At 42.3% G+C, this 14,294-nt stretch overlaps 1 protein-coding gene across 5 annotated transcripts in view; it reads right to left on the bottom strand.

Moving 5' to 3' along the window:
- The window catches only part of LOC119433891 (protein BANP-like), a 42,336-nt gene extending 28,346 nt beyond the window's left edge, over positions 1 to 13,990 (bottom strand). For 2 of the 5 annotated variants that reach the window (XR_007468174.1, XM_049671729.1), the window contains exons 1-4: positions 12,284 to 12,570; positions 11,514 to 11,557; positions 7,213 to 7,391; positions 4,490 to 4,668 (exon numbers count right to left, since the gene is read on the bottom strand). Coding sequence is in view for 4 of the 5 variants with exons in the window: in XM_049671729.1 (XP_049527686.1) it covers positions 4,490 to 4,668; positions 7,213 to 7,391; positions 11,514 to 11,557; positions 12,284 to 12,417 (536 nt within the window). In the remaining variant the exon portion in view is untranslated. The other 3 variants (XM_037701178.2, XM_049671731.1, XM_049671730.1) reach the window with 3 other exon arrangements.
- Between the last annotated feature and the right edge of the window lie 304 nt (positions 13,991 to 14,294).

Here is a 14,294-nt window from a genome sequence, read left to right as displayed (position 1 = left end):
TCATGGATGGCCACTAGCAGTAGCGCACCCAGTATCTCTGCCAGGGGGGGGGGGGGGGGGGGGGGGGGTTGACAGCTTGTCAATACCATCTAAACAGCACTAATTTCGATTTCTTCACGGGAAATTAATTGTCAAAAAATGCGCTTTTTGCGAGTGTGCAGACGATTGCGCGTCTTACATCTTAGTTGCAGCACTCAAATGCGTAAGGAAAGAAAAGGGGTTAAACAAAAGGGGGGGTTAAGTCGGCCTCAGGGGGGGGGGGTGCAACCCCCGAATCCCCCCCCCCCCCCCCCCCGTCGTTGCGCCACTGGCCACTAGGCAGCTCTTTAGGCACGCGGCCGACGTGCGCATTGAGTCAAAACGAAACTAAACGAAACCGCTGCGAAAGAAACCGCGGCAGCTATCGACGCGATGATGGGTGGCGACTATGAAATCCCGCGGCCAACGCGTTGTTATGCGCGGCGGTAAACGCAATAAAGGCACAAATAGGCACGAAGCGTTGCGTCGTTGCTGTCATTCACGTACGATTTCCGCTGCTGACTATGGCCATGCGGACTCCGCCACTTCGTTTCGGTTGTGCGCTAGCGCCGTTTCTGCTCTTCTGCGTCGCACATTTCAGGCTCTTTAATGCAAAAACATATAGCCTTCGAGATTTATGGTTGATGTATGGCAGCCATGACGTGAAGCAAAGCCTCCGAGATTTGCACCAACCGTCCGTGGCTTTTGGCTGCCTATTCGGGACCGCTGAATAATTCGAAAATATTGAATCCATGAATTCGAATCGAAGCGAATAACGAACATAGAATTATTCAATGAAATATTCGACAATATCCTATATTCGCCCATCCCTAGAGTAATTTTCCCTGATAGAGGCACAAATTCCCTGAGTTTTCCCTGAGTTTTTCCAGAATATTCAAAATCCCTGAGAATTCCCTGTTTTCCCGGTTTTCCCGGTTGGTAGACACCCTGCATACACTTGGCCGACCACGGTGTACCACCGGTTAATCCACTGTGCCTAGTTCCCAAGATTTCTTCTGCAGTACAGATGCTGAAAGTATGATCCAAATTTACCCTTCCCTCACTGATGCACATTAATAAGAGAAGCGGAAACAAAAAAAAAAATTAAAGATGTTAACCAGTTTTTACGTATGTAAAGATATCCACAGGCAACTTTAAAAAGCAAAGAATGTTTGATACATTCAAGTGGCTGAGCGTGCTTGAAATGACGGTGTCAATGCTATGAGGTATGATACAAAGTGCTCAAATGGCATGAAATTGCCAGAATTTTCAGATGTATTAGAAAAATTCTGCTTAATTTGACAAACTGACATACTCAAGCGCTTTAAGTATATTTTCTGCTTCTGCAAGCAGTTTCAGTACGAGCACTCCAGGAAGCACTCTAGAAGCATGAGCACTCCAGAAGCACTCCCAGCTTCTATCCTTAGATCACACAACGTACAGAGTCGTCCACTCTTTGTACGAACACGGCGCAGCATGGCCGTGCATCTAAGCTAGGCGGCGCAGGTGCACAGAGGTTTGAAGGCGGGGCTTTATGTCATCTGCTAAAGCTCACTGTGCTTTACCAAACACGAAGCCCTGCCTCCAAGCCCTTGTGCGCCTGCACCATGTGTGCTGGTGCTCCGCAGAGCGCGGTACGTGGCCACGGTGTGCCATGTTCGTACTAACAGTAGACGACCCTGTACATCCATTATGGCATTAATAAGCATATCTCAAGACGCACTCTCTTCTGGTTTTCCTTGAGATAAAACAGTACAACAAACTAGAAAGGATAGAAATGTAGCGAGTGTTCACAGCCAAAAACTTGCTACATTTAGAAATGATAATTTAACCCTTAAGCACTTTGGATGGGCCTAGCTTGTCAACACGATACTGAAAACTGTGCTTTGGACGAGCTGAGCACACAATATTCCAATTTTCAAAGCGATCTGGATGAAGAACGCATCCACATAGGTTTTCTTCTGGTATATAGATGGCAGCGCTTTGTCAGCGCTCAAGGATGACGTTTTTAAAATCACGCTATTTGGGCGCCTTTTAGCAGAATGTTTTGAAAGGAAATCAGGACCTGGTGCGAGCCCTGTGGCAAAGCTCTGTGTACTGTTCCATGGTTTATGAACTTTCACACATTTCATGACCTGCCTTAGCAGTGGAAGAATGGGTGAAAAACATGAATGGGTGCTGAACTTTGCTTTGCAGAAGAGTTGATTTTTACGTACTGTAAAATAAATCAGCTCCCTCGTTTCCGAGCGTAAAATTGCGGCAATGACAAATACATATACATTGCTTAGTGAAGAGGTAAATTAGGTTTGCATGCGTAGAGTATGAAGTAAATTGGTTGAAAATACTTTAGGAGTTTTGAAGAAAAAGGGAAGTTTGAAACATATGCCATAGAAAAAGTCACTTTTAGGTGAGAATAATAAAGTGCTTATGGGGCTAAGTGTCAAAAGTATGCAAGCAACAAAGTGTAAGCCAGGTATTCGCAGCCTGTAAATGATGGAGCTTTGTTACTGTACCCATAGACTTCTTAAAAATGCCCTGAACACTTCTTGAACATAGTAAGAAAATGTTGCCGATCTGCACAAGAGGCCCCTGTGAACATCATGAAAAACTCCCAACGCAGTTTTCTGTTGCTCAATACGTGCTACATAAACCTGTTTTTCCGAGCGTGAAAGAAGCCCACGAATACACGCAAAGTGCCTTGAGTGGCTAGTCGCTCAGCAATTTTGCGTGTATTCGTGGGCTTCTTTCATGCTCGGAAAAACACTTTTATGTAGCACGCATTGAGCAACAGAAAGCAGCATCGGGGAATGTCGCTCTACAATTTTCTCATTGACACTTTTCATCTAATTATAATATTTTAGAAGTTGATTAATTAATTAAAACTAAATATATAATCGGCCAGAATGCAAAAAATAATCTGAGTATCTCAAAGCGACAGCAAACAACATTACCTTGGTTCTGTCCAGCTAAGTGGCATTTGCATATTTTTAAAGTTTGGTGCATGATGGTTGGGACACCTTGTTTATGTCTGCAATCTCAAAAAGACAAGAGAAATATTCCATCTTTGTACTGCCGGTCTACGCACAACCTTTGCTTATAGCTGCAGCTGCTGTGCATGGCCTCCAAGATGTCAGCAGCATGCTGCATAGCGTTGTCTACCGCAGCCACCACGAGGTGCCGAGACGAGCCCTTTTGCAGCCGAGACACTTAACTTTAGGCCAGGGCTTTGCCCCCTTGGCTTCTCCACCAGCTTCCAGCGTGCTAGTGGAGCCAAAAGAGAGAGAAAGCTGCATAGGGGTGCAATAACTGCACTTATATTTGAAAGGATTAGAAAAATTTTTGCGGCGTGATATTTATGAGATGATGTCCTTAAAAAGTGGGGCCATACTATGAATCGTTGGAAAAATGTTTCGGGGCTCCTTTAATAATCATACATAATTGCTGGTTTGAAAACATTAACAGGCTCTGAACAAGAACATAGTAATTCACATTCACTCCATCTTGCTATTCTAATACAGTATCCATTTACATTCAGTCTCGCAGAGAACAGCAAGAAACACTATGCAAAAAACTCAAGGAGTACATCACATTCTATAGATCTCATAAACAACAAAATAGCTTGCGAATTGTGACTGACTTCCAAGACAAATTTACAAAAATACAGATGCATCAGGCTCCTATATCACTAAATGTGCCGAAAGAAGGCACACTGAACAACACTTGTTAACTAAGCTAATTCCATGAGCAGTAAGCAAAGCCATTGCCATTCAACCACTAACAAGTGGTACAAATAAAAGTTGAAGGCATCTATCGGCAAGGGTACCATTAGTAATCAGCAAGTGGGCACAGCTGCTAAATATGTGTCACTGTGGTAAAAAACCCTGGAAGGTTGCTCAGAAGTGAAAATAGCACTTTCACACAGCATCTTGCATCTGTTGCCAGCAAACTTAATATATCTGAGTAGTGCAAGAGGCTACAATCATAGGCTGACAGGACACTTCAGCACAGTATTTGAAATTCATGTAAAACATGCAAGAATGGATAGTGATACAAAAATAAAAATGGTGCAAAATATCAGCATGTGGCCATTCTTGTACCTAACGCCATCAACGCATGGCAATCTGCAGCAACCAGCCAATTTCCAGTACCTTGGAAGTTATTTCTTTCTGATCATCCCACCACTTTTGTACTCTGCAGAAAATAGCGGTAATAAGTGATTGGGTATTATATGTCCTCATGGGGTTTTACACCTGGGGTATTAGGAATGCAGTGGTGGAGGGCTTGTGAAATTTCCAACAACCAGAGGTCCTTTTATGTGCAACTGTGAAACCTTAGCATACAATAATTTTGTATTCTACCTCCAGCCCCAGCGAGATATAGAGCTGTCCTGCGCTTATATACAGGGTGTGTTGTGATGGTGGACAAGGCTACTGTCACTCAAACACAGGGCAGCAAATAACTGCTGCCTCACCTCGTGTCACTTGAGGGTGTGCTGGCGGAGCTTGCAGCAGGTGTTGGTGTGCGTAGCATTGCTGTTAGACTGTGGATCTTGTCACCAAGAGTGGTGTATCGGGTCTCTACTGCACTCAGCTTGCTGGAGATCCCCTCTAGCCTCTGCAGAACCTCAGCCTGCAGCTCTGCCAGTTGTGTCTGTGGAACACATGGTAGGAAGAACAGTTTTGCCACGGACCACATTCATCCACAAAAGTGTTCATATTTTAGTCATCCACAAAAGTGTTCATATTTTAGTGCTATAGAAATTTTTAAAACATTGGACAGTTGCGATAGCACCAGGATTTCAAAAAATTATGGGATTGGTTGCCATATCTTGCAAATGAAGTGTTAGAAGCAATAACAATGCATGACTTTGCATGTGCTCTCCATCAGCACTGCCCTCACACCTTCTGTGCAACACCACAACAGCATCAAATGGAGTGAAAAACATTGTTGCCAAACCATTTTTCAAAAAGACCCTATGCAGTGGATGAAGAAACCCTGCATGACCTTATGCAGCATTTGCCTTGGATGTACGTTTGAGCCTATGTATAAAATTTTCATTCAAATACTTCACTACATGATTAAAAAATAACAAAAATGCTAATAATAAATAACAAACTGTCAAAATAAATGACCAAAATCAAAATAGTTAAAAGAAGCAACAATTTTTAATTCACAATGTTTCCTGTAACTTACATATCACATCTACGCTCATCAAGCAGTCATTTAAAGCTAAAATTCACACCATCAGCAACTCTGTAAGGTTTTGCATCCGCCAGCAAGGAAACTAGAGGCTGACAAGCAATATCTTCTGAGGCTATGTTTTGAGAATAGTAATGGCAGAAATACATACAATTAATTTTTGAGCATGGTAAGAAAGCACAAGGCCCAATAAATTATAATTATCTGTTTATTTACAAAATTGTGCTGTTCTGCAAGGCCATACAGAACAGACCACGAAAGTAGAAATACCTGACAATTAATCTTTGCTAATCTCTAGCAGATGTCTCTGTTCAGCCCATTTTCTTTTAAGAGATAATATGCCATTTATTTTGTCCCCCTCGACACTCATATTGACAAAACTTCCAGTCAGTCACAGCAAAATGCGATTCACAAGGACTGCACTGTTCAGATTTCCAGCTTGCCTATCTTATTATTATTATTTTTTTTTTTTGACATCACTCATGCTGGAGTGCATTGGGCTAACGCAGAGATATTTCTCGACTCTTGCATGTTTATAATATGTCATTACCTCTCTGATTTTTGCCAAGAATGACGCAATTGATTTTGTTTCCTGAATGACTTTCTCATAGCTAGTAAAGTAAGAAGGCTGCAGACTCGACTCTGGTTCAATGCTCCCTGGATAACGTAAAAAGTGAAGATAATGCTTCAGAAGTATGAACAGGTTTAGTCTGACCTCCAAACTAAAAGAAGCAATTGCTGATGCTATGAATTTCGTGAAAAAAAAGTCCAGAGGGTGGCAGTTTTTAAGCTCTACACCGGCAGTCTCGTAAAGCAACTAGCAGAGAATTTGGAGGTCGTGCCCTTCAGCCTGCTTGCTAGCTTCAATGCATGTGGCTACACATTGCTTGCAGTCTTTGACAAGAGATAACCTTCCTTCAATGACTGCAAACTTGTGTGTCCATAGGGATCTGCATCATTCATATCTATGGTGCTGGCTTGGATGAAGTTATGCACAAGGATCATCTGCCCCTGTTATGCTGCAAATTCCTGAGTAGGTAAACTAAAAACAAGTATTAGATTTAGGCATGTCATATGATTAGTTAAGTGGGCACGGCTTACCCCCCAATTTTTTAATTTTCTTTAGGATTTACTTTCGCGATCTCTAAAAAATGAAAGGCTAGAAAAAAAGAACCACATTTTATTCAGAAATTGTAGGACAGTTCTAACAAGCAGAGACAATGCAGGAAAATTCCAACAGGCAAGGTAATCGCCCCACAGTTGGGAACTCTGCTGACAAATAATAAATGGCATTCACCATTCTTCAAACCTTTGCCACTGTCCACGCACATAGTTTAGTCCTTTTTTTTTACCTTGACTGCTTAGGTCTTCTGCTGTTCTTTGTTACTGCATAGAATAGCCTTCCCACATGTCATTGCAAAATGCAATGTTTCTTTTTTTAATGGATTCTTCGATGTATCAAAACCTACAATTGACAAGTTACTGTTACTAGTTTCATTATTTCACATAAAAAGACCATATTTTGTTGCACCAGTTACATTAGATTGCATTGGCATAAGTCAACACATTGATGTTCCAACCAGCAGGACTTTATGATTTATTTAATTTTAGAAGGTTATCCGATCTGCTTTAGGCTAAATGAAGAACACTGCTTCTTTGTCATATAATTCCAAATTTGGCTTAACAAAAGTGCATTGAACCAAGAAACTAAGCATTCACAAAGTCTGCACATTTTCAGAGAATCCAACTTAAAGGAGTATTGACATTAAATTTTTTCCTAGTGTATCGAGGCCCAAAAGATTTATCTCAAGAGAAAAAAAAAAGTTGGAAATGTCCTGTCAATACTCCTTTAACAGAGCTGGTCTTGTACTACAAAGCAAGTGTGGATTCCGAAGCATTACCATACGAACTGCACCTCTCAGCATAAACTGCCCAAAAGACCCCATCTCGTCTTGACATTAACATTGTGCTACTGAAGCAGTCAAAAAGACCCACTGCCAAGTCATCTTGGGTGGTGGTGCTGACAGCCAGGCTGTTCTCCTCATCAGGGGCCAGGCCAGCCATTTTGGCCAGCAGGAACTGGCCACCTCCAACAGGCACCAACCGCAGTGGTGGGCTATCAGCCTGTTCCGTCATCTGGTCCACCAGTACCAGCCCTGGCAGGCTGTCCCCTGCTGTCAAGGCAGTCCCAATATGAAAATTTACACCCAAAATGTCCTAGTGAATAATTGTTCACTCATGGATTGCAGCCTTGTGTTTGTGTGATGATTTAGTGTTTGTCCATGTTTCAACAAGTGCACTGCCTTTAGAACAATAATGGCCAACCAATAAGCCCACCAATACCTCCTGATGCCGTCAGTCATTTCTTAACATTGACTACTGCCCTGGGCATACATAATTTGACTTTAAAGACAGTGCAGTCAGCCAACTTTCAATGTCTACATATTAACATCAAGGTAGACCACACGAAAATGTGATATTAAACAGGCCTTTGTGACATCCATCTTGCACACAGGTAACCAATAAAAAGCCAAGTGCTGTGCTTTATGCACAAATGCACCATACCCAGATGGCAGCACCAGTGCAGATGCTGTGTGAGATAGCATCTTTGGACTTCATTCTCCGGAAAAATCAATGCCTAAACTGATGGCAACGAATAATGTCACAATTATTCGATTACGCTGCATTACAGCAGGATGCTGCATGTTTTGTCCATCCCATGTGCGAGAAAACTGCCACATAAGAAGAATCAGCTTTGTTTTCAACACAAAAGTTGAGGATCCCCCAGGTAAAAAGCTGCCACAGAAAGGTTGACAGGACCTAGGGACGTATGGACAGCCGCACACAGCGGATCTTACAGAAAGTTCAAAACTTAGCAGAGTGACACAGAGCCATTACCAACAGGAACCAAAACATGAAATACAGAGCATATTTTAAGGCTAGCTTAAAACAAATACAGCCACTATGAAACATGCTGCAAGACTTATTTGTCTTCAAACTATGCAACAAAGAATGTTTCCACAAGTTTATACCTTAGAAGCAGGTGCCCATGAACATGAGCACCTGCTCCTAAGCAGACTGTGTTTACTAGATTGCGGGCTCCCTGAATCCTAAACATGATGAATGAATGGTTAGCCTAGTTGGTATTTCATCATTGAAAAAACAGAGTGCTGTGACAAGGAAACATTGTATGTCTTCTTTATTCCTGCTTTGCTGTCGCGGCACTCATTTTCCTAAACATGATATTAAACAAGCAGCAAAGGTGAGAGAACAAGGACGATAAGGCTGTGTCCAAAACCAGTTATGACAGCAGACTGGTTCCTGCATGTTTTGTATATAGGTATCAATCTATTAAACGTCAATTATGTTTTTTTTTTTTTTTTTTTTGCTTATCAATGCAGTTACATTTTCTAATAATATAGCTCTCCAAGACAATATACGCAGGCCATTTGTTTTCATCTTCTATGGAGTTTTCATTTTTTTTATATTTGAAAAAGAAAGAAATGGCAGAGCAGTAATGTTTACAAATTCCCGTTACATTTATTTTCTATGAAATAACAATCAGCATTGGGCGTTGATTTCAAATCAAGAAGCATTTCCCCTATGTTTCAACCTAAGTGACCGTCTCCTATAAAAGCTCACTTTGATACAGTTTCAGTCTTATCATCAGCCTATTTATGCCTACTGCAGGACGAAGGCCTCTCCCTGCGATCCCCAATTACCCCCGTCTTGCACCAGCTGGCCCCATATTATGCCTACAAATTTCCTAATTTCATCACGCCACCTAGCTCTCTGCCATCCTGACTGTGCTTCCTTTCTCTTGGCAACCATTTTGTAACTCTAATAGACGATTGGTTACCCACTCTTCACATTACATGGCTAGTGCAAAGTCAATTTCTTCCATGTCAACTAGAATATCGGCTACTCTTGTTTACTCTATAATGCACACTGCTGTCTTTATCTTTTTAAGTTTTATTCCAAATACCTTACCAGGACCAAAAGGGAATGTTTTTCTGTCTGTTAATGTTACACCTCATATTTTTCTTTCCATTGCCATCTCAAGCTTCTTTGTTAACCTCCAAGTTTCTGCCCCATATGATGGTACCAGTAGAATGCAATGATTGTACACTTTTCCAAGGATAGCAATAAGCTGCCCATCATGACTTGGTAAATGCCTGCCCTACCACTTCACCCATTCTTATGTAAAATTCCTTCTCATGATCAGGATTGCCTGTAACTGGCCTAGGTAAACATACTCTTGTACTGATTCTAATTAATTATGGGGTTTTACGTGCCAAAACCACAATCTGATTATGAGACACGCCATAGTGGGGGACTCCGGAAATTTGGTCCAGCTGGGGTTCTTTAACGTGCACCTAAATCTAAGTACACGAGTGTTTTTCGCATGCGGCCGCCGTGGCAGGGATTCGATCCCACGACCTGGTGCTCAGCAGCCCAACACCATGTACTGATTCTAGAGGCCCCCCTGACTGGCAATCCCGAATTCCCGTTTTTTTACAAGGCTATTGAACACAAAACTCAGTCACTTACAATATGCAATTCTTCAAATCTCATTGAAAGCATTGCTAACACTGAAACTTCCCAGCCTAAAGTCGTGAAAGACTGCATGAATAATGAACAAGTGTTGTTGTTGCTGCCTATCACGTCTGTGGCTCCTACCCACGGTAGGGGATTGGCCAAGAAATGGGTGGATTATTCCAAATTAATATGGAGCATAAATTTCAGCATATCTATGGATATATCTATAGCATTTAATAGCGTAGAATTAATAAATCACGAAAGTCATATTGAATGAGTAATAATTTAAAAGTACAAAAAAAAGGAGAAATACAGAATTTAGCAGGGAATTGGGTTGGATTCTGTAAGAAATGTCTGAACAGCACAGCAAGCATCCCTGTGGCTGAATCCCAAAGTGGAGGCCCTGAACGAAAGAATAGCAGGTTCTGTTAAGTCCAGGCCAAGTCTTCGAAAAGGTATTTCCAATAATAAAGCAGCGACGAGATAGAAGAAAGTGATGTACACTTCTTCCTGTCATGCCGCCGTTTTTCCTCATTAAGAAAGCATGCTTTAGAAGAAAAATTTAACAGTGCTGGATTAAATTTAACGATACCCAATATGCTATCTTTTGGTGCCTGTTCTCTCGGACACTGTCATAGGGATGTTGGTGCAGCTGTTTTGGGGTACATAATTGAATCAGGACGATTTCCTTGCTAAATTCTTAAATTATATATGAATAATTTCCTTTCGTCATTCAAAAATTTTCAAAAGTATTGCTGATTAGACTCCGATAACTGTTTTCCTTCAATCACCCGATTCTTGGCCAATCCCCCATAGTGGGTACGAGCCACTTTTAAAGGCAAGCAAGCAAGCAAGCAAGCAAGCATGGTCTCTTCCTCATTACAAAACGAGCAGAGGGGGGAGGGAACCAAACCCCGACCTGTGTAAGTAGAAATTCAGAGAGGGAATTCGGCAACGTAATTTGGTGAGAGAAACCTCAAGCATCTTTGTGTTACAGGATTCGCTACGCCAGGGAAATGCCAGGTGCTTATAATCTAGAGAAGCAGTCAGAACTAGGTTTGATAAGGCTTTTCTCATTGATCGCATTCAAAATCTAGCCGCCGTGACGTGTGCTGTCACTGGTAGAATAGGAAGAACTGAGCCGTAAAGTGACATCTTTGTCAGTGAATCGGCAGTTTCATTAAAAAACAAACCTTTATGACCAGGTACCCAAATCAAATGAACACATTGCACATGGACAGGAACTAGCAAGTAAAAGAGTTTTAGCATGGGCAAATCACATGTAGCGGTAAGGGATGAGCATACAGATAGGGAATCAGTAAGAATAGCAACTGTTGCAGTCCTTTGGTCTAATTTACGTAAAGGTATAATTCCTCTGTCACATTAATACCTGTTCAAGGAGTATCTTTTCAAGGCAGAGCATGTTCAACTATTTCATTATTGCACACTGTAATATGTGTTGTCTGCAAATATATTTAACTCTGAACCAAAAATTAAATACACAAGCTAATAGAGGTTTCACAATCTGAGTGACAGTTTGGATAGTCATCAGCACTGCAGACTCAACACAGTCATGTTAGAATATCTGCCCAAGGTTCTTATACGTTCTGAAAAAAAAAAAAAAAAAAAAAAAAAAAAAAAGTGCTTGAAGCCTTGCAAGGCAGCAAGAACTTTAAATTGATTTACTCATTGGTGTAAAAAAATGCATTTCAGACACGCACGCCTCAAACACACTAGAAAAGGCAAGTAATGATCACCATTCACTGTCAGTTGAAATGATGGAATGTCGTCCGCCATCCTCCTAGAAAGAAAAATAAACATCGTTTCTCGTGAATGTTAACTAAACAAAAATTATTTTACATGAATTAGTGGTGCAATTAATTTGTCATATTTACCACATCTGCGTACACTTCCGGGCGTACTTAAAGCACGCGCCGAGACGACACAACGAAAGTATTTCTAAAATGTTGCGCTTCTAAGTACCTGAGTAGTTGTGGCAGGGTACGCGCCACAACCACTCAGACAACAAAAACAATCACACATGCTTTGACGAAAGTTGACACATTGTACACAAATGTTTTGTCTACTTTGCTCACGTTTGACAGTTGCAGAAATCTATAGACAAGCATTACGGAGTAATGCTTGTCTATAGATTGAACTATAGATTGAGATTATAACCGCACTGCATTACACCTTGGCGAAACTAAGAACGAATTACAATACACGATGAAAAGTACTTCGGAAACGACATCAAGCAGAAATGGACGGAGATTGAATGCACCCAGCTTTATTTTGTCGTCTGCCACACTGTTTAATCCATTAAAAGATAAAGAAACTGCCGGAACAATGAGAAGCAGAGCCATGCGATAGTCTGATCGCCCACGAAAAATTATACGACGATGGACCGCGAGCATGGTGTTTGATAAGCTCAGCGGCAACGTTGTAAAGCAAATGCTTTGTATTTTAAATAGTAACACGTTCACAGTCCTTTTCTACAAAACAAGCACTGCGTTCATAAGGTGCCTACATTGAGAGCCAGTTCTGTCCACAATGAAGACGAGGACAACGAGCGCCAACACACACGAAGAGCAGCAACAGCAGACGAGCCGCCTCCCATAAGTAGCGCAAACCGCAAGGGCGCCCAGGTGTGCGGGTTAACATGAGGCCGAGGCCTAAAATGAATCGCCATGATCTTGTTGACACAACTGAAAAGTTCACGTAAATCGAAGGCTCTTAGAAGCAGCAAACGCTTTCAGCGAGAGCGGCACAAACAGAAACGAGCAGTCAGCGCCCCGCAAAATCTCAAACGAAATCACGTACCTTCTCGATATCGCGATAATGGCGTCTCTTCTCGGCAAATTCGAGACGAGTGAATATGACGTCATAAAGTCCAATTTTACTTATTCAACAAATGCACTCTAACAGAATAAAATATTAAACCTTAGCATTTCTTAAGTAGAGCTGCGGGTAGCTTTTTGGTATGTTGGATTAAATCTTCTTAAACTCTAAATTTTCTGAACACACATCGAAACTGAAACTGTACGACGTTTGCAGTGACAAAAAAATCCGACGATTACGATAGTCCCTAATGCGAAATTTTAGCGCAGCTCTATATGTGTTTTCATTTCGCGATATATTGGCTGGCGCGGACAATCTGTCTCGTGCGGCACGTTCCAAACGGGGCGAAGCGAGGCGCGACTGCCTCGTTGACCGGGAGATCGCGAGAAGCAGCGCGGGGGTGACACGCGGGCGTGATTCACAGCAGCCAACTAAAACGTTGACAGCAGCCGCCGCAGACAGACCTCCGCTCATACAGCGCTTTGGTAAACATGACGACACGCGCTACTCTACGACGCGCGCTACTCTGGCGCCATCGCGTAGCCATCGTCACCGCAGAGTCCGTCTTGAGCGGCACTACACCTTCCGACGCTTCCGCCATACCATCCTCCTCGCGCTCTCTTCACTATCGCCGTCATTCATCGCCCGCTGCGCTCCGCGTTCACTCTCATCCTTCGTTGTGCTCGTTTACGAGGCTCACCGCTGGAACGGGCGCCTAAGCTGCGCTCTAGAAGGATCTAGGGGCCACTTGCACCAGCTTGCATGAATCATTTTGCGGCCTTTTTGTCTGTGGATAAACTTGTCCAGGTTATTAAAAACTCAGTGCAAGTGTTGCACAGTAAGCTGTCGAGTTGCGAAGGTACAAGGTTTTGCGAAATTGTCATCAATGTCACTTTGTCACTTGCGCGAAGCTATTTACCCATGGAGCTCACTCCTTTCACACCTCAACCCGCTTCATACCACGTAACACAAAGTGTCAATTGGTGCAGCCAGATCGAGCAACACAAACAGTATTATGCAATACTGCGTTTTGCAATCGTGCCTCTCTGAATGATCAAATAAAGGAACAAAATATGCTAATTGTGCAATGCTCGTTGGAAGCAGTTGGGAATTTTGCGACATGTGCAAAGTGGCCTTCCATTTTTTTTGTCGCTCCCGTATTACGTGCAACAGCTGTCGGCAAATGTATGAGCAGAGGTCCTTAAGTTGTTTTGATCTCTTAATTTACATAATGATTCCCACCTCAATTCCTAGTCATGCAGCATTTACTTAAATAGTTGTTAATATTCTACTTCCAGAGGTGGAAAGGTGGAGTCTTCTGTTCCTGGGCCATCTTGTTGCATATTTGTTCTTACAGATTTCATGACATTTCGCGAAAATCCGGTGGCGGCGTGACGAAAACATGGTACCAAAAATGGCCGACAACACAAAGAGTAAAAACACATCAAGAAATGCTCAGACTGACATCAAATTTCTCAATACAATGCAGCATCGTGTCTTCCCTATATGCAAAAGCCAATGCAACATTTTTGATGGTGTGCAGGTCACCGTCATCATCGTCCTTCTATCTGTGCTAACAATCCTTCAACACGAAATGACACCGCTGTGCTCTGCGTATCCGATTCTCGGCCAATCCCCTATAGTGGGTAGGGGCCACATACATGACAGGAAACAGCACTCTCGACGCCAAAACATGAGTG

The sequence above is a fragment of the Dermacentor silvarum genome, chromosome 1 (assembly GCF_013339745.2).
Source record: "Dermacentor silvarum isolate Dsil-2018 chromosome 1, BIME_Dsil_1.4, whole genome shotgun sequence".
NCBI lineage: Eukaryota > Metazoa > Arthropoda > Arachnida > Ixodida > Ixodidae > Dermacentor > Dermacentor silvarum.
Note: the sequence above shows the minus strand (reverse complement) of the source record. Positions and strands in the feature narration are given on the sequence as shown.